At 38.8% G+C, this 23097-nt stretch overlaps 2 protein-coding genes and 1 pseudogene across 4 annotated transcripts in view; 1 reads left to right on the forward strand and 2 right to left on the reverse strand.

The window, feature by feature from the left end:
• The window catches only part of LOC144631881 (calcium-regulated heat-stable protein 1-like), a 209199-nt gene that overhangs the window by 156785 nt on the left and 29317 nt on the right, over positions 1-23097 (forward strand). The gene's annotated exons all lie outside the window — the stretch shown is intronic.
• LOC144632076 (uncharacterized) lies at positions 5663-10905 on the reverse strand (annotated as a pseudogene). The gene is made up of 5 exons (XR_013566854.1): positions 10783-10905; positions 10215-10274; positions 7779-8094; positions 7119-7257; positions 5663-6405 (listed from the first exon to the last, which is right to left on the reverse strand). The product of XR_013566854.1 is annotated as an uncharacterized LOC144632076 (transcript).
• On the reverse strand, positions 13753-22942 carry LOC144631835 (uncharacterized). Of its 2 annotated transcripts, XM_078490409.1 has the most exons (5): positions 20824-22942; positions 20209-20268; positions 19749-20065; positions 17268-17400; positions 13753-14737 (listed from the first exon to the last, which is right to left on the reverse strand). In XM_078490409.1, exons 2-5 carry the CDS (start codon positions 20261-20263, stop codon positions 14388-14390), a joined length of 855 nt encoding a protein of 284 aa, XP_078346535.1. In that variant the 5' UTR covers positions 20264-20268; positions 20824-22942; the 3' UTR covers positions 13753-14387. The 2 variants fall into 2 exon arrangements, with proteins under 2 accessions (XP_078346535.1, XP_078346534.1); XM_078490408.1 differs by lacking the exon at positions 20824-22942 and having other exon boundaries at positions 20209-20506.

Consider the following 23097-nt stretch of genomic DNA (forward strand, 5'->3'; position numbering starts at 1 on the left):
CGGGCCTCGTTATTCAAAGAATTCCATAATGTGGCCCCTTCATAAGTAATCGACTTTTTGAGAAAGTCAGTCTTTGGTCTTGGTACTGACAAGCAATTTTTCCTTCTAAGATTGTAATTAGTCTTCTGCTCCGTCCACAAGTGTTGTAATTGGACCGGAGCACCTCCAGATACACATTTGAAGACAAAACAAAGTACCCTGCGGATGTACATTTGCCTCAATGGTATCCACTTTGCTTGACGCAGTACGTCTTCTGAAGGGGTGAACCAGTCTAAGCCGAAAATTATCTTGGCGGCACGCACATGGATTTTTTCTAAGTCACTAAAAAGTGTTGAGCCACACGACCCCCAGACTATCATACCGTACATTACAGACGGTAAAATTACTTTAAAATAAAAGTCTACTCTCGCAGGAATTGGCAAAAAATACAATGATCTCAAAAGGTTCAGTTTCTGGGTGAAACGTTTACACAGTTCTTTGACATGAATGTTCCATTTGAGTGCACTGTCTATTTGGATACCTAGACACCTTGCTGAAGTAACTTGCCTGATGTTATTTTCCCCAAGTTTAATGCTTTGTAAAGGACCAGTAAATGATCCTCGGTATAGCAGCATATATTCTGTTTTTCCCGGGTGTGGCGTCAGCAAATTTTGACAACACCAGCGATATAATTTCCGTAAGATGTAATTTAGCACGGTGGCTACCATGTCCGGACTTGTGGCCGCGACGTAGATGGTTGTGTCATCAGCATACATGTGAAGCTCTCCTTCACTACCATCGGTTATATTTGGCAGATCGTTGCAGAACAATGCAAAAAGTAGAGGACCAAGGACAGATCCTTGTGGTACGCCAAATTTCACTGTCTGCAGGCTGGATCGACTGCCGTTAATTACCGTGATCTGGCGTCTTTCTGAAAGGTAGTCCTTGATCCAAGACCAAAGGTCTCCTGAAATGCCAAGCCCTTGGAGTTTTTGTAGCAGCAGCGAGTGGGATATAGAATCAAAGGCTTTGCGGAAGTCCACAAACACTATTCCCACCACCAGGTTACTGTCCAGCGCTGTTCTCCAGTCTTCAGTCATCTTCACCAGCAGCAGTTCTGTCGAGTAGCCCTTTCTATATGCCCACTGGTTCCTGCTTCTTAAATCGTGATTTGTTATATGCGTGGTGATGATGGAGCCTATACATGACTCCATCAGCTTCCCAGGAACGGACAAAAGGGATATCGGACGATAGTTATGCTTGTCTGTCTCGTCACCACTTTTATACAATGACGACACATTAGCTAATTTCCAAGTAGCAGGGACAGAATTGGATGCAGTACTTGCAGTGAAGACAGACATCAGTGACGGTATGATGACATTACCAGCATACTTTAGAAGTTTGGAGGAAACGTGGTCCGGGCCACTTGCTTTGTCTGGTTTCAACTTAAAAAGCGCCTTCTTGAGAATATCTGTTGTTAGATCAATTGTCATTACCGTGGGTGTGACACGGGATAGGTTTGCTAAGGGGTGCCGTCGCTCTGCTTGAGGAAGGCCGCTGGCTAGTTTCTCTCCTATTGTAGCGAAATGTTCGTTCAAAATGTTCGCAATAGCCAGATCTGATGTTTCGGTTTCTCCGCCAGGTCCTTTCATCGCCATAATTGGTAAGGATGTTTTATAGCAAGCAGACTCCTTTATCAGCCTCCAGTAGGACTTGCAATCTTTTACCTCAGCAAATAGCTCTGTGTAATATTTGCACTTTGCCTTTCTGACGTCTAACGTTACTTTGTTTCGCAGCTCGCGGTATATTTTCCAGAGTTCCTCCTTGTTTGTTCTTCTGGCCATCAGTAGGATTTTAAACCTCTGGTTCATTGTATGGCGTATCTGCGGTGTTATCCACGGGAGAGACTGACTTCTGATCTTCACTTCCCTGTAAGGTGCGTGTCTGTTGCAGATGTCGTTAAAGATGTTTGACCACGCTCAGTAACAGTCATCAGGATCATCAAACGCAGAACACACAGACCAGGGAGCGTCCTCCAAATCCCTGATGAATTCACACCGATTGAAGTTCTTAAAGGTGCGGCCTTTGACTACTTTCGGAGGTGGTCTTCGGACTCTTGTTTGAACACAAGCATACACTAACATGTGATCCGAGATACCAAGCTCCAGATTACGTGTGTTGCTGATAAGCCCTGCTCTGCTTGCGATGACTAGGTCTATAAGTGTAGAGGTGTCACGTGTCACTCTTGTTGGCTCGTTATTAACTACGGTATAGTCAAATTGAAGTAGTGATGTCTGTAACTTACTACCGGTGGTTGACAACACAATGTCACCATTTCGTTGCGCGTAATCGCAATTGAAATCACCCAAAATGACAACGTTCTTGTATTTCATCCATACCTTCTCCAGAATCTCGTGAAACCGTTCATAAAATGCTCCATCCGATGGAGGTCTATAGATTGTTCCAACCACAAAAGCGTTAGAGTCGATTAACAGCTTCAGCCACATCCCCTCGACTTCTTGTGGCTAAGGCAGAGGGCATTATTCCTTAATTTTGATAATTGCCTCGGGCAAAATTACTTGATCCTGATTGGAAAAACAGGAAAATTGCTCGATTCTGGTTGGCTGATTATTACAGTTGAAAACGGCACAAAAATTGCATCAGACACTTGCGAGTGTGCGACGATTCAAACTCATTCATAGCGGCCGGCAACTGACATCTCCGTTTCACTTCTGTCAGCTCTAAGCATCTAAGACTCATCACCAGTAACCCAGGATATAAAAAAGGGCATATATAGTCTGTTCTGTGAAAGGAAGTCACATTTACCGGACAAATTACTTCTACAAGTTTGTTTGGGGTCGGCGTTTGCTGTTATCTACTATGTCAAGGACTGACATGTTACAGTCAATTTCACATAACTTTACCGTGCCGCGTTGAAAAGTTCGTTGAGAAATTGGGAGCTACGTTACGAAGTAGCCAATTACGGTGCGATTTAGACAATCAAACTGCGAACTTCAGAATCAACTTTCCGACTTTGGCGCTTTGGTAACATGTTAACAGTATTCCAAGAGACAGTGTTGTGTAACTTACCTTGTAAAATTCATTAACTATTCATGAGGGTGTAAACCAATCCCAGTACAGTATTCTGATCACATGTACACAACTGTAAACCCCAATACAAATCAAACAAGAGAATTAACTTTTGATACAAACTCCTGCTCAGCTAATTAGTATTCATTAACTTTTGATACAGATCTCTACTGATTCACATAACAATACTTTGCATTTAATTTATTGTTTTCATTTCACAAGTAGAATGCCCATACAGTTAACACGATGTTAACAAGTTAACATGATGTTACCATGTTAACATCGTGTTAACATGGTAACATTATAACATCGTGTTTTAAAACATCATGTGTGAACATCATGTTAACATATTAACATGTTAACATGATCACATGTTAACATGGTAACATGTTAACATCGTCTTAACCTGTTAACATGTTAACATCGTGTTAACATGGTTAACCTGGTTAATCGTGTTAACATGGTAACATGTTAACATCATGTTACCATGTCAACATCGTGTTAACATGGTAACATGTTAACCTCGTGTTAACCTGTTAACATGGTAACATGTTAACAAGTTAACATGTTAACATGGTAACATCATGGTTAACATGTTAACATGTTAACATCGTTAACATGTTAACCTGTTAACATGGTAACATGGTAACATGTAACTTTAACATTAACCATGTTAACATGTTAACATGGTAACATCATGTTAACATGTTAACATGGTTAACATGTTAACATGGTAACATGTTACCATGTTAACATGTTAACTTGATGTTAACATGTTACCATGTTAACATGGTAACATCATGGTTAACATGTTAACATGTCAACATCGTGTTAACATAGTAACATGTCATCATGTTAACGTCGTGTTAACATGGTAACATGTTAACTTCGTGTTAACATGGTAACATGTTAACATGTTAACAAGTTAACATGTTAACATGTTAACAAGTTAACATGTTAACATGTTAACAAGTTAACATATTAACATGGTAACATTAACCATAACATAACATGGTAACATCATGGTTAACATGTTAACATGTGTGTTAACAGGTTAACATCGTGTCAACATGGTAACATGTTAACATCATATTAACATCGTGTTAACATGTTAACAGGTTAACATCGTGTTAACATGGTAACATCGTGTTAACATGGTAACATGTTAACATCGTGTTAACATGTTAACATGGTCACATGTTAACATCGTGTTAACAAGTTAACATGGTAACATGTTAACATCGTGTTTACCTGTTAACATGGTAACAGGTTAACATCGTGTTAACCTGTTAACATGGTAACATGTTAACATGATAACAGGTTAACACGATGTTAACAGAGGGTCCTGAAGGGGTATAATGGGAGCTGGGATTTGCCTCTTTTTGGGCTGGGAAAATGGAATTCGTGCACTGAGACTGGGATTTAACCACTGGGAATGGGAAATTAGACTTTGGAAAATGGGAATTAGATGATTAGATTTGTTCCTTACTTTTGAGAAACGTCTTTCGTGCAGTTTAAACCGTAAATTAATTAAATTAAAGTGAAATAATTGGCTTTAGTATTGAAAGGAAGATAAATGCTATGGATGTTCCCTTTATAAACTACAATTTGATTGGTTCTAATAGTAGCTTAAACCTGATTGGCGTGACAAACAAACAACCATACTTCACTCACTCACTCGCTGGCCGACTGAGTCACTACATAGTCCATTGCAACCACTAAGAGGTATTTATTAAAAAAATATCCAAAAAAATTCAGGATCTTGAACTCGCAGGCGTTAAGTCAGTACTGGTGACTAAGCATTGCGTACTTTTAAGATAAGACGTTAAAACGTCTTGTTAAACCCACGCTAAACATCAGGATGTGGACTGCCAAATACTGAAATTAAAGAATCGAAAAGATAAGGCCTGTCAAATATTACAATTCGAGAACTGCAATGCCAATGTGCCAATATATAAAGATTAAAATTGAATTGAACCTTAGTAAGTTTTACAAGTACTCTAAATATGCTCGGTTGAAGTGTAAAGTACTGTTCATATGCCTATAAGAAGTAACTCAACGATGTCAACGGACGTAAAGGTTGGTTCTCATATGATCGCTCCGATCGTTTCTATGGCATTGATCTTTTGCAAATACTGAGACGATCGTAGGCGATGGAAGCGATCAGGGGGTTCTCATATGATCGTCCCGATCGCCTGGTATGAGCGAAGGCCTACGAAAAACAATCATTTTAGCCCTAGATCCAACACAATGGCAGCCTTCAATGAAACTGATGGCCTCCTATCGTCTGAGTTATTGCAGTCTTACGGGAAAGAACTGAAGGGAAAGGGAAGCTAAAAGGATAGAACACGGGCGATCCAAGCGATCGTGATCGCCCCAATCGCCGCAGACGTTAGCGACGTTTGTGTAATGTTCTCATAAAATCGCCCCGATCGCAAGAAAACGTTTTGAAGTAACAGAGGCGATAGAAACGATCGGGGCGATTATATGAGAACCAGCCTTAAAAAGTGTCTAAAAAGAAAGAAAAAACTGAAGAAAGAAGGTCCACAAGGTTAAAGATTAAAGGCCTAAGGAACATGCGATAGGACACAAATAGGAGTTCATAAACTTTATTCGATTTCAATGCAACCTTTCAATAGTTAAATGTTATATTCAACAATTATTCCATGAGCGCGAGTTGGATATGAGATATATCGATGGTAGGGTATATTGTAAATTAGCAATGCTTGATAATAATAATCTTTTTCATGGATATGCGAATGTTGCTTGGTGTTCTGCCGATTAATAAATGATTGACTACATAATAATTTGATTAAAATTAAAATTTGATTAACCAAGTCCTTTACAGGGGCGGATCTAGAAGGAGGGTGAAGGGGATGCGCACCCCCTCCCCCTGAGATGACTTGCGGCTTTCGAATACAACTGGTATTCTGCCCCCCCCCCCCCTAAGAGAAATCCTGGAACCGCCCCTGCTTTTATAAATGTAAGCTAAGCTGCACTAGAGTTTCATTTTGTATACAAATACAGCTGTTTTCTTGGCCCCGATGCCTTTACCAGAACACTCTTTACAATTACGTCGAGATGAACGAGCGTTTTTAAAATACTCTTCCGCTTGGCCAGTCTCGGTCGTTACGCACTGATTATAATTCAAGATGCCGAAAATTTCGAGGGGTTCCGAGTTTTCAGCGGCTTTTTGCCGGCATTCCTCATATGTGGCCAAAATATCGGGATATTTCTTAATAACATTGACTGTAACTGTATGGTAAATAACGGGAAGAAGTCGGCTCTTGGTACTCTCAGTGAAGCACCCCACTGGCTCTACAGAATCTTCTGGAACTGAAATTAAGGTGAGAAAATTAAACCAGATGAGTCAGTAATCTTTTAGGCAAGGATGATACATACAATCGAACTCATGTATGGTTCAATTCCAACCGTAACCATCACCCCCCCCCCCCCCAGGGCAAACCTTGGTACAAAGTCGGTCCTTGCAGACCGTTCCTTCTTTCAGCATGGACTGGGGAGTAGCTACCAAACCAACTTCAGAAATGCCCGTCAGCGAGCAAATTCAGTTTGTGTATTGTTGATGTGCTTTGGTCATTTACTCTCTAACCTCTACACTGCATAAAGGTCGGGACACACTGGGCGGCAAATCGCTGCAACATGTCGCGGGGACAAGTTGCTGCAACATGTTGCCTCTTGTGACATGGTGCATTTTGCGACAGTCTTTGTCGCTACTTTCGCTCATTTTGTCGCTGCGGGTGCGACTGAACGTAGCGAGACAATGAGCGAAAGCAGCGTTTACACACTTCTGCGACAAGCCGCTGCGACAAAATGTAAATTAACCAAAAGGAGAGCGTCAAGTATTTTCGCCATATTGAATTGGAATACTAGTTCACATTCCCACTCTTCCAAATTCGCTGCGTGTGCACCGAACAAGCACCTTGTCGCTGCGACTTGTTTTGAAGCACTACACACGGAGCGTCTTGTCGCGGAGACCTGTCGCTGCCACTTGTCGCCTAGTTTGTCCCGACCTTAAGAGCATAACTCACCGGGTTCACCGTAGAGCTCCGCTTTAATACAAGGCTGGAGTCCCCGTTCATCACTGTACTGGTAACTCGTTGTTCGGAATCTGAAGAAACGAGCTCGTACGGGCGGCGTTATCACTGCCTTGTGGTTTGCTTCGAACCACTGAAGATAAAAAAAAGCAATTTCACTGAGTCGTGCTGCTCCGTACAACACTCCACGAAATTTTAATTTGTTGCAACGTCAGGAAAACAAATTAGTGGTAAGCAAAAAGATTATCTTTGATCATCAAAAGGAAAATATAACCTTAATTTGCGGACAGAAATCAAGCTACGGCTATAAATATCGATTTTTTTGAAGACGCGCGGAAACAATTTGAAAACGTTTGCAATTGCAATCTGTTTCCATCCGAGCCATCCGCAGCAATAGATGCTCGTTAACAGTTTCAGTGCCTTAATGAAGCAATTTTTTATAGAAATGAAATCTTATTTTTATGTTTCCTGCAACACAAATATAAATTTTGGCGGTTCAAAAATCTGGTAAATTCTGTGACATAGTCCCTTTAAGATAGATAGATACTTTATTAAAACTAAATTGCAACCCAAGGGTTGATTAATATAGTTTTTACAAAAAAATTACAATGGTGGGAAAACGGCCTTCTGGCGTTACTTCGGCTTAATACTTACTTTTAAATTCTTATCATAATACTTTTCATCGTCTGATGCCAGTGTCTTCCAACTCTTCTTGCTTTTGGTGGCGGAATACTCGCTGGAATAAAACATCAGAAAAGGATCTTTTCCCTCCACTAAATGAACAGTTCGCGGGCATCCTAAGTCCACTGTAACATAATCCTTCCCGTAATCATGGTCATCTCTAGTCGCTGGGCACCAGGGCTCCTCGTTCCATCCGTCGTTAAACGCACGTTGGGTGCTTTAAGAGTGTCATTGTATGATGAGCTGGCGGTGAACTGCTTTTCAGGAAGCGTTTGAACGAGGGGCGTCTCTGAACAAGAGAAAAATATAGACTATGTTATTTTGGCGGTTCTAGTATTGTTTTGCGTTTTTCTAAGTCTTTAATCATAGCTTTTTTTGCCTTAGTTGGAGATGTGGACACTCGATTAGAAGACCAGAATAGTGTTGCGCGCGAGGTCTAAAAATAGAATGCAAATGAATATAACCTCCATGAGGCTCAGAAAACATCAGCGTGTTCTGAGAGAAATAGAAGGGATCTAGGCGAAGTTTTCTTTTGATAAAAGTGTTTTAGGAATATCGACTGTTTTAGAAAGTGTTTGAGGAAAATCGTCCGCCATTTCGGTTCGTTTGTCTGAGTCGTGATGTCACTCACGCGATTCGTTATTAAGCACGAGCAGAAGCTTCTGGCACGAGATATTCGTACGCTGCGGATACCTTCGGCATTTCCGAGGTGCCTGATTAGTCGTCAAGTCAAAATATCGGCGATTCTTCATACAAAATGTCAACGTTTCAACGTTTCTGTAATGCCAAAAAGCAAAGCGATGAAAGTTTGGAGAAACTGGAGGAAGCTGCGGGAACACGAGTGGTCGGCGAGTGTTGCCAAAGCTTTTCTTGCTCTCTTAAATGTTTCCTTGTTTTTTTTATTTCCTAACTGGTACCTAAGAAATACAGTAAAAACCCGCGTATAAGAACCTAAAATTTAAGAACCTGTTAGGCTAAAATTTTCATTTTAAATCCCCTTTTTATAAGAACCTATTTAGGCTAAAATTTTCAATAGGTTTTTATTTTACAAAAATGAAGGCACAGATGAAATTTCAGAAAAAATAGACTAGACATGCATGCTAGTACTTTGGAAATATAAATTTTCTGTATGGTTATCATCTAAACTGTATTCTAGATAATTATTTAATATCACATATGCCCTGTAGTAGTAATCTGTGCTGATCGCTTAGCCCCCCTATCAAGTAGCCTAAAATCCAACTTATACCATTTCTGTTAGAACCTATTTAGGCTAAGTTGGAAAAATTTAGGTTCTTATACGCGAGTTTACTGTATTCCTTAGTTGATAATTTTTGCTTTTGCCAACAACTTAATATTGCAGAAAGAAACTGCTAGACGTTTTTCACTATTTCATGGTTGTTAAGACCATTGAAACGACAGAAAAAAACAGATAATTGCAATGGCGTTGTTATTGCTAGCGATTGTTTGTTCAGCATTTTCTTAGGAAAGTTTCAAGTGTCGTTAATATGTAAATTGTTTACAGAATATCGACTTAACATTGCCTGCGACTTGGCCAAAACAGTACATGTACAGCATTCAATAACTAACTACACTGTTGTTTTTAAAAATGGGTCGAATTTTAAAGACCGAAAATAACAATTAAAAGCTTACTGATACGAAAACTCCAAAGGAAACGAAAATTTGTCATTTCGAGAAATTGGGAGTTAAAAAAATTAGGGGTCAAATTGAGGTGCTTGACTGAACGAAGAAAATCCAAGAAAACGACGTTTTGATTCGAGTTTTCGGGAGATTTTAGAAAACTAGAGCTTGAGAAATCACGATTTTTTAAAAAAAAGTCCCGTTATTAGAGTTACACTCTTTTTTTTCTATAAGAATATTGTTTTCAGGCCCAGGCTGATTATTATTATGTTTTTTTTTTCTGTTGATTTTAGACTGAAAATATTCTTGCGAATATTCTTAGGTCATAGCGTATGGCATTTCCATTTTAGAATGTATCGGTGGTATCAATTACAAGCGTTTGGTGTATGCCTTCTTGCTGACTGTCAACGTTTAGCATCAAACATATACGGCTAGTGCTTCTTTTGTTATTTATTTTTGGGTCAGTTTTGCCGTTTAGGAAAGGAAGAATTTTACACGTTTTAGTTGAAACATATAATTGTATTGTATTTACAAATTTTCACCACACAAAATTATACTCTTTTTAAAATCTCAGCCTCGGGTTTATTCCTAAAATATTCTTAAAATTTCGCAAATTTCAGCCTCGATATTCTTATAAAGTACATTCTTATAAAAAGAGTATATTATAGTTCGACTGTTGGATTTATTTCAAGTCGGCTAGAAACTGCCAAACGACAGAATCGCGATAGCAGAAAGAAGTATTTTCATTCATCGTAAGTCAGGACAACTTACCATCAGCCAAGGACGATGACACAGCTATAAACAGCAAGATGGCTTTCAACAGCATGATTTCTGTAGAGAGATGAAGAATCGGGAATTACCTTGTTATCCACGTTTGAACCATTGTGCAAGTTTGAGTGAACTCATGTTGCGATGAGATTAAACATAATCAAAAACGTCGAGAACTCTTTAGTTCACACCGAATTGTACATGTACATAATTCGAAGAACCCATGCAGCGAAGGACAATCAAACGACAAAACTATATATTACAAAACTATATGATATATGCCCATCAAATAGATTGGCACGCAATGGGTGCAAATTTAAAATGTAATCGTTGTTCATTCGATATTACAGCGAGAAATGGCAAATTTCTGCTTGCCATGTCTGTTTACTGGAGTAATTATCGACAGAAAAATGTCGCTTCACACGCCCCGGAAATTTGTACAACATCTTCGCTCCTTGTAAAATATTATTATTCACAAATTGAATTGCTATATCTAATCCAAGCACAGTAGTATAAAGGTCTTAAGACGCAAAGCTTAAAGACAGCATCGGTATTTGAGTAAATAGCTTACCTAGTTGCTTTGGTCCACTTCAAGTTCGCTCTCAAGTTTCTAAGGAATTGGTCTTCCGATCTTCACATAGACCTTGATTTAAAAGATGTTACTGACGTATAGGAAGTATAATGAATGATTGTTAAGGCAACGGCTATATCCAAGCCAAAAATGCAACGCAAATGTGGGTGCATAACACATTATGGAAATAATAAATATATTGACGCATTTAATTCATTGAACTGTGGGCTGCTTACGAAATACTGCAGGATAATGACTGTGAAATGGCTCAAAATCATGTAGGAATATCCTATTACTAACATAAAATTTGTAAAATAATATTTAATCGATTTCAAGTTTTTAAGAGAGGAATTATGACTGCTTGTCACGGAAAACTAAGTAATGAATAACGAGTCAAAAAGGTCGATTGACATAATGAATATCAAATGGTTATATGGTTCGAGAAAGCATCCGTTAACCCCCGAAAAACAACCATCAATTCAGGATTTCAATCATTTTTTCTTCACGTTGAAACCACGAGGCCTGTGACCATGCGCAGTACGAAAAATCAGCGGGATCAAAAATCGGAAAAAAAAGGTTTCACACTTCAATCCGTTATAGCTATTCAGTTTTACAGTAAAAGTACTTTTTAAAATATAAACAGATTATCCTTTCGATAATATCAGAAAACCTATCACCCTATTCCAGGGTGATAAAATTCTGATAATATGAATTCGAGCGCTGTCGAGAAAACATGTTAAGTGATTATTCTGCACTTTAACTATGATATGATTTGTTAAAAAATATTGTTTACATTTCCAAATGTCTGTGTAAACAGTTTATAATCAAATAATAATATTGAGTACAAATTGAAGACAAAATGCGTTTCCAAACGTCAAAGTGCTTTGGCATACACAGCAGAACGAGGGAGGTTTTCTGTGTTGGAGATGTGTACTTTGTCTTATCCGCCGTTACAACACCACTTTTAACGGCATTTTGTTTTGGTCATTTCTTCATTAAACAATTCTTTTTTTGTCTAAATCCTTTCCCAGTCGATATCATTGACAAAATTGAAACGAAGAAACTTATAATTATCTGCTTTTTTTAAGTGGCTTGCCAAACTATAGTCGAAATTTACGGCTATACTACTCACTACTTCAAAAGTGATTTATTTAAGACAAAGGAGGAGTTTTAATTGCAGTGAAAATTCCTCCTTTCATAGAACATGATCTGAATAAATACTCCAGAATAATTGTGCAGACAAAATGTCGCCTGTTTTTCATTTGCATTCAATTTCTTTCAAATCGACTCCCACCCTTTAACTGCCTACCGACACGAAAACTTTATTTTTCTCACAAGACGTCTTCTGTGTTGGGCAATTTTCTAACGTATGATTACAATATTTTTTATATCTTTAACAAACGCTTAATAAATTAAAAATAGGTCGTTTTTCCGGTCCTATTCAAAAACCTTCCTCAGGGCACTTGAGTAAGGTTCAGTTGCCCCAAGGAACGTTTATTGAAAACACGTTTATTATCCAGCATTTGTTAAATTTAGGGTTTCAGCCGATCATTTTGCGTTGGTTGTTGCCATGCTTTGTGTTGTGGGCAGTGCTAAAAATATCATTGCTTTTGAATACGCCTTCTTTATTTTTAGTTTCCTTCAAGCGCTTTTTAAATGAAAATTTCTAGAAATTTCACAAAACTCGTGTACCCCGCTTCTTAGCAACAGAGTGAAGGTGCTATTTTCTCGCACAAAATCGTGATCGCTTGCGCGCGTGACTTTCCGCGCATGCCACGGGCTTACACGTACATTGTTCGTACATTAGACAAACAAAATCAGTTGAGGACTTCTCAAGGACTTCAGTTAAGGCTGTTTGGGGCAACTTTTCATCTTTCTAGCAACTTTCGAATAACTTTTGCAATTTCAAGACCGAAGATGTCCGACGATTTTCCGATTGTTGTTCGAAGGCCATACGAACGTTTCCGAGCATTTTTGAAGTTCTCCGAAGATTAACGAAATATGCCGAAGATGCTTCAACATTCGGATCACTCAGTATTAAAAACTCTTCAGCAAACATGACGTCATCGGTATCTTCACGATTATCCTTAGCCAGAAATCCTTGTAATTCAATTAAATTGCAAAAAAATGCTTAGAAATCTTACCTTCAAAGGGAAATTAGCATATATTTGGAGAATTTTCCTTTATCAAAAGCAACGTTTTGGATCTTTTGGAGCATCTTTCGAGCAACTTTTGAGCAAGTTTTTTGGAAATTTCGAGCATCTTTGTTACAGCCCTCACTTCAGTCAAAGACGGAAAATAGTTTTCAAGTACAAAGCTCATTAAATAAATCAACGTTTTAGGTTTAAATTTTTTAACACCTAAAACACTTGAAAAGTCCCAAGAAATTCAAATCTTTTTTAGATAGTGCAGCGATGGTGGATGATGTTATGGTCATTCGATTGGGTGGTGGTGTTGTTGTTAGGGGGGGGGGGGGGGGTAGGGGAGCACGCAAGCCCGCCACAATAAGGGAAGCAAATAAAGAGGGGATGTCTGCTGTTGTTATTGATAAATAGTTTGCATCACCCATTTAAAGAATGAAAATAATAGAAACATGGCGAAATTGCATGTAAATTTACAATGTTCGTGTGAAAATATTTAAAATGGAAACAGCATTCTTTTCTACAAAGAATACACTTTTCAGTGCAAAAGCTCCTTTTAAGCCTCCTAAGACGAGGAAATTGGTGTCATACCAAATTGTGCAAACAACTCTTGAAATCATTGGTGCTGACTAAACTGAATTACGGTTTAAACATTAAGGCGGCAAAACAGGTAGCTCGGGGGTAGATGGCTAGCAACGACAAGGAAACCTCGCGCTATCAATCCCATATCGCAAAGCGCACCGCGCAAGACCAAGTATAAATATGGGTAAGGCACATTCAAGAAGATACCAAAAGAAGTTTAAAGACTTTATTCATTGCAATCTTTTAATAGTTAAATGCTATACGTACATAACAGTTTATTGTAAATTACCAGCATTGATAGTCACAATTCAATTTAATATGGTCTTGTGAGATATGCGAATGCTTCTTGGTAGATGATTGATTACATAGTGATTTGCTTGAAATATGGACACAGGATAAAATGCGAGGCCATTTCTTAGCTTGAATTTAAGAGTCCCGTTACAGCTACAGTGGAACCCCGATATAACGATCTTCGATATAACGATACTCCCGATATAACGATGAATATGCTATGTCCCGGCAAAAGTAAAATGTATTGGATGGAACCCCGATATAACGATTCCTCGATACAACGATATAATTTTACTGCCCCCTTGGCATATCGTTATATCGGGGTTCCACTGTATAATTTGCGTAATATATATCAATATCGAACGCCCTGAACTGGATGAAACAATATCATATAGTGCTTTTAGGCCATCGTAACATGATTAAAAATATAAAAACAAACAGCAATGATAAACATAACGAAAAATCGCATTTTACTTAACTTGACCTTTACACAACATAAGTAGGATCGGGCCCAGTTTTTCAGTGCAATCGATATTGAATATTCGTACCCAGTCCCCTGCTCGTTTTGAACATGGCTAATTAGAATGCAAGTCAGTATACCAGTGATTTCACTTTGTATACAAATACAGCTGTTTCCCTAGCCCCGATGCCTTTATCAAAACACCCTTTACAATGACGACGTCGTGATTTAAGTGCGTTTTTAAAATACTCTCCCTCTTTGCCAGTCTCGGTCGTTACGCATCGGTTGTAATTCAAGATGCCGAATATTTCGAGGGGTTTCGAGTAGTCAGCGGCCTTTTGGCGGCATTCCTTGTAGATAGCCAAAATGTCGGGGTTCCTCGTGTTGACACGGGATGTAACTGTATGGTAAACAATGGGAAGGTGTTGTTTCTCGGGATTCTCATTGTAGCACCCCATTGGTTCTACAGAATCTTCTGCGTCTGAAAGACGAGAAAAAAACCCCAGATGAATCAGTAATGCTATATGCGAAGATCATAATAGATACAATCCTACAATCGAACTTCATTTTATGGATGGTTCATACAACCCCCCTCCCCCAACACCCGCCCCACAACCAACCTCTGGGTCGGCCATTGTGATACGGCTGAGCACCATGAAGCAAGTACAATTTTTGGTGTCATTTCTGTCTGTTACCGGTTAAAGTGTTTGCGCTTTGGTTATGTACCTTCGTCATTTTCTCTCTTGCATTTATCATCTTAGCCTGTTACAGGCTCTCGGAGCGAAAATTCGCTCTCCTTCGGAAACTACCGAGAACCTGCTACCGAGAGCCTGGAACAGGCTATTAATTTTTTATTTTATATTTTACAACAACTAAACTTTATTTAGCACAATTATGGACGAAATGACATTAGTAGGCCCAAATCATGTCGCTCCTGGGGCCAGAACCGTTTTATTAATCAAGCTGCTCACGAATGGAACATTTTACCCGACAAAGCAAAAAGCGCATTTGACATTTTAACTTTTAAAAGACATATTAGAAGTATTTGATAAGTTTTTTAATTTCTTATTTTCATTTTTTAAAATTTAACTTTTTACATCTTCTATTTTTAACTTTCACTTTTTAACCATTTTTATCATTTTGCTATTTATTTTATGCAGGGCCTCACTGAAAACCACCTTTTTGTGACGTGGGCTCCCTGCTAAAATATCTTTATTATTATTATATTATTATTATTATTATTATTATTATTATTATTATTATTATTATGGCTGATTCCCGCCATCACAGACCACCAAGTCTCTACAGACGAACGCAGCTTACTCGCACTTCCAGTACGTATGGGGGGGACTGGGCCTCGCAAATCCATCAGAATCGTCATCTCTACAATACGAGGCGTCGGTCACTGTCACAGAACCCCTGGTACAGCGTATTGTGGCTCAAAACCATCAACCTCCAGATGCGGCAGATATGCGCTCCGCAATATCTCACGCGGGAGCTAAGAAAAACGAGTTCCTTAAGGGGAGGGAAGAGACAGTTAAGAACAGTCTATCTCCAAGATCTCTGAGAGCGGCAGAGCTAGCATCGGAGAAAGGGGCCTCGAGCTGGCTCACTGTGATACCCATAAAAGATCAGGGTTATGATCTTAACAAGCGTGAATTCAGGGACGCTGTTAAGATGCGGTACAACTGGGAGATTTCCGACCTACCAGAGTCATGCGTGTGCGGAGATATATTTGATATAGACCATGCAATGATATGCAAGAGGGGTGGTTTTATTATACAGCGACACAATGAGCTTCGAGACCTTGAAGCGGACCTACTCAGCAATGTCTGCAACGATGTCGAGGTGGAGCCAGTCCTCCAACAAATAACCGGAGAGACACTGAACAGGGGCGCAAACAGAGCTCCCGACGCCCGTTTGGATATACACGCCAGAGGTTTCTGGGAGAGACAGAGATCTGCATTCTTTGACGTCAGGGTATGCCACCCAAATGCAGACTCTTACCTCGAACAGAATCCTGAACAGATCTATAGGCAACATGAGAGTGAGAAGAAACGACAGTATGCTGACCGGGTCATGGAGGTTGAACAGGGAACATTTACACCATTAATCTTCAGCAGTACAGGCGGAATGGGAACTGAATGTAAGATCTATCACAAACGCTTAGTTGAGTTGCTATCTACTAAGAAAGGAGAAAGCTATGCGAATACCATGCAATGGGTGAGAGCAAGAGTCTCCTTTGCTCTAATACGCTCGGCCTTACTGTGCCTTAGAGGATCAAGATCCATAAGAAGAACACAGGACACTAACAATGTAGACATTGCAATAGATAACGCAACCGCCCGCTTAACTTAGTTTTATCGAATTTTCATATTTTTATTTATTTTCTCTTTTTTGTTTTTATTTTCGATTATTTTTTAGATTTATAAAAAAAATATATATATTATTATTATAGCTTTTCTTTTTTATATATTAGTAGAGAAACATTTTTAGAGGAACATTTTCGTGGACTATATTTCAAGAAATATTGAGACTTTCTTTCTAATAGTTATAAAGGTATGAATTTCGTTTTTTTTTTTAAATTCTTTTTAACGAAGTATTGTACATAGGTCATTTTTATGAGTGTTGAATAAAGTTTTATTTTATTTTTTTTAAAAAAAATTATTATTATTATTATTATTATTATTATTATTATTATTATTATTATTATTATTATTATTATTATTATTATTATTATTATTATGATGATATGTCTCTCATCTCCCGCAATTAGCCTAGCTATTCGAGGCGGGAGTTGAAGAAGAAAATGAAGAAGAAAATTAACATATAAACAAATTTACAAAATGGTAATAACTCATACACATTAAAGAAAAGAAAAGAATAATAGTAGTAAGAAAGATATTAGTGAATAACAATAGTAATGAGTAGCAATAACAAGGAATACAAAACTAAATTAAGCTAAAATTGTGTTCATTATCATCTCAACATTGCGTAATAGCATAACTCACCGGGTTCACCGTAGAGCTCCGCTTTAATACAAGGCGGGAGTCCCCGTAAATCGTGACTCGTAATTCGGAATCTATAGAAACGAGCTCGTACGGACGGCTTTATCAGCTTTATCGGCTTTATGTTTGCTTGGAACTAAAAGTGAGACAAAAATAAAACTGTTACTATGCAGTGAAAAATCCTAGGAAACCGCTCGGAACTCTTAGTTTATGACAAGGGGTGAAACTAATATAACAGTAGCCTCTGAATGTCGCATACCGTATTTACTCGAATAAGCGCCGCCCCCGAATAAGCGCCGCATTTGGGTCAAAAAATTAATAAGCGCCGCAGTCCCGATGCAGTTAAAGCGCTTTTCCGGGCTGATATACAGCACTAGTCAGTAAATGTTGCGTTTCTATGTAACCTAAAGAAACATCACTGTTCGTTTTATTCTAGCATCTTACATTTTAAATTCCGGTTGTAATATGGTATTTCACTTCCCCCCAAATGGCAGAAACATGCGGCCTTGGGAAGCTGAGAGTTTCACCCTTTGTCACTATATTGAACTCGTAGAGCGATCGGATGTCGTCCCGATAATTAATATTTCAGAATGCTTTCGTCCTTTCCAGACCCCATACTTTTCTCGATTCCAGACCTCCAACCTGCTAGACTGAGTATTCAAAATTTAAAATGGCCGATCAAAACAAAATACGCGACACGACAATAATAGCAGGTTTATCCTCACACCTGATGTGAGGGTCCCCTGTGATCGAGGTACAAAAGTATCAATTCTGAATATTGAAAGTACATGGTACGATTAACTTTTGCTATAAATTTGACTGTGTTATATACTTTTTCTGTGACGCTGGTTTGAAAACTTGATATTTTACAAAGAATGTATGGGCTCATTAGCGCTTTTGCCACCCAGAAATTTTTCAGTTTTTGAACGCTTATATCTCCTTGAATATTGCACACAGAGAGCTGAAAATCTCGCTGATAATTAAGTTTCACAAGCTATTTAAATATCTGGAGTCACTTTGTGTATAGCATAATGCCTTCTCTACGCAAAGTCGTATGCTAATGAGGCAAAATGTGAACAATGACGTCAGCAAAGATCGCCCTATTTCCTTGTAAAGTGCGCGTGTTTCGTTCATGTCTAGCCCTGGGCACATTCTCGTCCCCATAGCCCTTTCGTTTCTCTTAATTAGCTGGCTTGGCACGAGAAAACGAAGGGCTCTGGAGACATAAGATTTTTGAACTAATTCGAATTTTTTTGATTGACTGTTTGGAACAAAGAATTCCTAAACGGAAGTCGAAAACGTAACGACTCTCTCGTACATTCTTTTGAAACGGCATGACTGCATTCTAATTCTTGGTTTTCATGTTACGTCATAAAATTCTGAAATCAAAATTCACTAGGCCTGCTAAATTTTCTTTCTCATTAGGCAAAAGATAAACTAAAAATATATATTTTTGCAAATTTTCAGATCGATAGTGTCATTCGTTTTTAAAACAGAGCATCTTGAATATTTGGGTTCTCCGTCGTATGTGACATCAAGCTGAGTGCCGTGACAAAGCTGTTTTGTTTGAAAAAAGGCCTTTCCTTTCCATTTTGTGCAGATTGAACATTCCAGATATAATAAGTGGTGTTTATGTGAAAGTGTACTAGCTCTTAAGCCAAGGACAGAATTGAGTTCCAGATGGTTTCTCTGACATCACGGCGGCCATTACTGTGTCCCTCGGCAGGACACAGTTATGGCGTCTCCATACAAATCTTTATAAATTTGCGTGGAAAGGTTCGGAAAATAACTCGCGAACGGTACACCACACAGACCCGAAACTTGGAGAAATTGTTTATCTATTTATCATCTATAATATTTGAAATTCATAGCTTCTGTAGTTGAATGGTTTCGAATTTATTTTTTGATTGCGTGACAGTGAAAACCAGCAATACATGAAGACCGGAAGTCCTAGAATCTAGGACTGGAAATCCTGTGTACCCACATTCTCGTCCCCATAGCCCTTTCGTTTCTCTTAGCCGGCTTGGCACGAGAAAACGGAGGGCTCTGGGGACATAGGATTTTTGAATTAATTCGAATTTTTTTGATTGGCTGTTTGGAACAAAGAATTCCTAAACGGAAGTCAAAAACATAACGACTCTCTCATACACCCTTTTGAAACGTCATGACTGCATACATGAAGACCGGAAGTCCTAGAATCTAGGACTGGAAATTCTCTGTCCCCAGAGCCCTTTGTTTCCTCGTGCCAAGGCTCAGCCGGCTAAGAGAAACGAAAGGGCTATGGGGACGAGAATGGTGTACCCAGGGCCCTTCGTTTCTCGTACCAGTGCCCAGCCGGCTAAGAGAAACGAAAGGGCTGTGGGAACGAGAATGGCCTGGGAGGTAGGTGTGGAAGAGGATCGTAGGGGGAGAAAAATAATCGGGGATACAAGAAGGAAGGACAAAAGGAGGATTTCTCTCACATTTGCTCAGTTTAACACTTACTTTCCATTCTGTATCAAAATGTACTTCATCATCTGACGTTAGGAACTTCCAATTTTTCTTGTTGTTGGAATACTCGCCGGAAAAATACAGCAGATAAGGATCTTTTCCCTCCACTGAATGAACAGTTCGCGGGCATCCTAAGTCCACTGTTACATACTCCTTCCTGTAATCATAGTCACCTCTAGTCGCTGGGCACCAGGGCGCCACGGACACTTCCGCGGTCGTGCTGAAACGCACGTTGGGTGCTTTAACTGTGTCATTGTATGAAGAGCTGGCGGTGAACTGCTTTTTAGGTAGCGTTTGAATAAGGGGCGTCTCTGAAGGATAGAATAATAACCAGATAATTGTTGAAATGAAGAATTTGTCTTAATTGGACTAAAAACAGCTGCGAAACGATAACAGAAAGAGGCATTGTAAATTTGTCATGAAGTACATTTTATCTTGAGTCACGACAGCTTACCATTAGCCAAAGACGATGCCACAGCTAAGAACAGCAAGATGGCTTTTAATGACATGATTTCTGTAGAGAGATGAAGAATTGGACACGTTGTTGAATTAAGAATTGATTGCATTGTTGTTCCCGCTTAAACCGTTTTGCACGTTTGAGCGTCATTTCCGCAGAAATCAGCCTTAAACGTATATTCAAACATGTTCAAATATATCTATACAACTCTTAGATGAAACATGCGTTCTCGCAATTATGTACATGTACAATTCAGTACACCGAGTTTTACTCATGTGGAGAAAGACAATCGGCCGACAAAACTATATATTACAAAACTATGGTCATGTATGCGATCAAATAGACTGGCAGAATAGAATGATCGATCCCACTTAAACATCACGTCGAAAAAACCTGGCAGATTCTGTTTTCGACAAATGTAACTGAAAGTGATTATCAACAGAAAAATGTCTTCTTCACACGCCCTTAAAATGGTACAACAATTCAGCTCATTATGAAATATTATTGTTCGACGATGCAAATTGAAATTTTATATCTAACCCAAACACAGTAACTTTGAGGTCCTTAAGTATTAATCAAAAGGAGAACCTATGATTTAAGTCAAATCCTTACCTTCTCAATCTGGTACTAGTACTCTCCAAGTTCGCTTTCAAGCTACTAATGAATCAGTCTTCCGATCTTCACATATATCATTATTTAACGGGTAACTGACGTATAGAGGAAGTGTAATCGTTATAGCAATGGTTATGTCTTAGCAAAAAATGCACTCAAATAATGGGTGGGTGCATAACACGTTTTGGGAATAATAAAGATGTTGACGCTATATTGACGATATATAAATTAATTTAAACGTGGGCTGCTCACTCAGAAAATAACGTGTGTTGAGAAATGTTTTTGGATCCATAAAGCATCCGTTTGATTGATGTTTGTTTTCTGTCATTTTTTGTTCACGTTGAAACCACGTGTGACCATGTGCAGTACAAGAAAATCAGTTCGATCGAAGTTAGGTAAAATGTGTAACACTTTCCCAACCCACTATAGTTATTCATTGCTGCATGGAAGCGTTCTTTATCGCCAGCTTATCCGTTCAATTACTGCAGTTGAGAAAACGTGCATGTTGCAATTGTAATTTATTGTAATTTGTTTACCCACGTAACACAGAAAAAGCTCACAGGAACTCGTTAGGACATGTACGTGCATCAAAGATAGCGTGATCTATTTATAAGCATTGTTTACTTTTTCGAAGGTTTGACTAAACAATCGATAATCGAACAATTATATTGAGCACCAAAAGAAAATGTATTGAAAGTATATTGAGCACATATCGAAGACACATGCATCAAGAGACTTAACATATCATCAGAAAGGGCACGAAGGTTTCTGTTTTGAAAATGTTCTTACACCACCACTTCAAACCCCATTTTTTATGGTCATATCTTCATTCAACAATTCCGTTTTTTAAGTTTAAGTTCCCCAATTTTTCAAGTTTTAAGTTTCATGTTTTAAGTTCCTCAACACTGGCGAAATTGAAAAGACGAAATTAAGCTGATTCTCTTAAACAGTAGCCGAAAGGTACGGCTACTGCATCAAAAGTGAATTATTAAATACAAAAGGGTACGTGATTTTCAATTGCAGAGGAAATTCCTCTTTTCACAGAACGTGGTCTGTAATAATGCTCTAGCATGATCATGCAAACAAAATGTCGCCTGCTTTTGTAATTTTTACTCCTCTCACATAGAAGACGTCTATCTATCGCACGTATGACGTTTTCGCATGACGTAAGACGTTATCGCGATCTTATTTGAAAACAACGTCCAGGCAGAGGGACTTGCCCCGGGGGGTACTCTGTATATTTTTTGGTGGGGGTTTGCCATTGTGACAATAAAACCCTTACCCTATACCAGACCATGTTTAGCTAATTTTGCAAACCTAAGCTAGACTAGACACCGGGAATCCCTACCCTATCCCAGCCTTTTTTTTTTTCAGAAATGTTTCACTATTAGTGTTTTCAATGGAAACCATCTGTCAACAACGTTGCCGCGATTATTTTATTTACGAATAGGAAAGCCTCCTTCTCTTCCGAGTTTCTATTCCTATTTTGGAGTTAATTCTTCATACCACTGATCACTTTTTTTAGACAAATGATACCCTATTCTAGACCAAAACTCGCTGATTTCTACACCCTATCCCAGACAAAACTGCATGAAAACCAATCCTTAACAGCGGCACTCACCTATATAGCCTATATATGTCCCCCCGGGCTTTCCCCAAGGAAATTGTTTCCACTAAAACCAAATATCGGCACGTTCGTTATCCAGAGTTTGTTCAGTGAACTTATGTAGTTTTCATGCATGGTTTCACGATGTTTTACATCCTTTGCGTTGGTTGTTGCCATACTTTTGTGATGTGGGTAGTGCTGATAATATAATATCCTGTTGCATTATGCTTTGTCCAGGGTTTGTTCAGTGACCTTGCGTAGTTTCCATGCGTGGTTTCACGACGTCCACATCATTTTGCGTTGGTTGTTGCCACGCTTTTGAATCGTGGTTAGTGCTAATAACATCCTATTGCATTTGACTAGGTCTGTTTTTATGTTTCAGTTTATTCCTTAACGCACTTTTCAAATGGAACTTGAAAGAAAAAATATAATGACAAAACTCACTCACAGCGCTTCTCAACAACAGGATGAAGATGCTGTTTTCACAGCTTAACAGACACAAAATCGTGATTGGCTTGCGCGCGCGACCTTCCGCGCATGCGGCTGGTTTGTACATCATACATGGCAGGCCATGAAGCTGGGGCTGTCCCAAAAATTCTCGAGATTTCCCAAAAATTTGCTCGAAATGTCCAAATTGCTGGAAAATTGCTCCCAAAATCCAAAATGTT

Source organism: Oculina patagonica, chromosome 12 (assembly GCF_052425735.1).
Source record: "Oculina patagonica isolate OP01 chromosome 12, crgOcupat, whole genome shotgun sequence".
In the NCBI taxonomy this organism is placed as follows: domain Eukaryota; kingdom Metazoa; phylum Cnidaria; class Anthozoa; order Scleractinia; family Oculinidae; genus Oculina; species Oculina patagonica.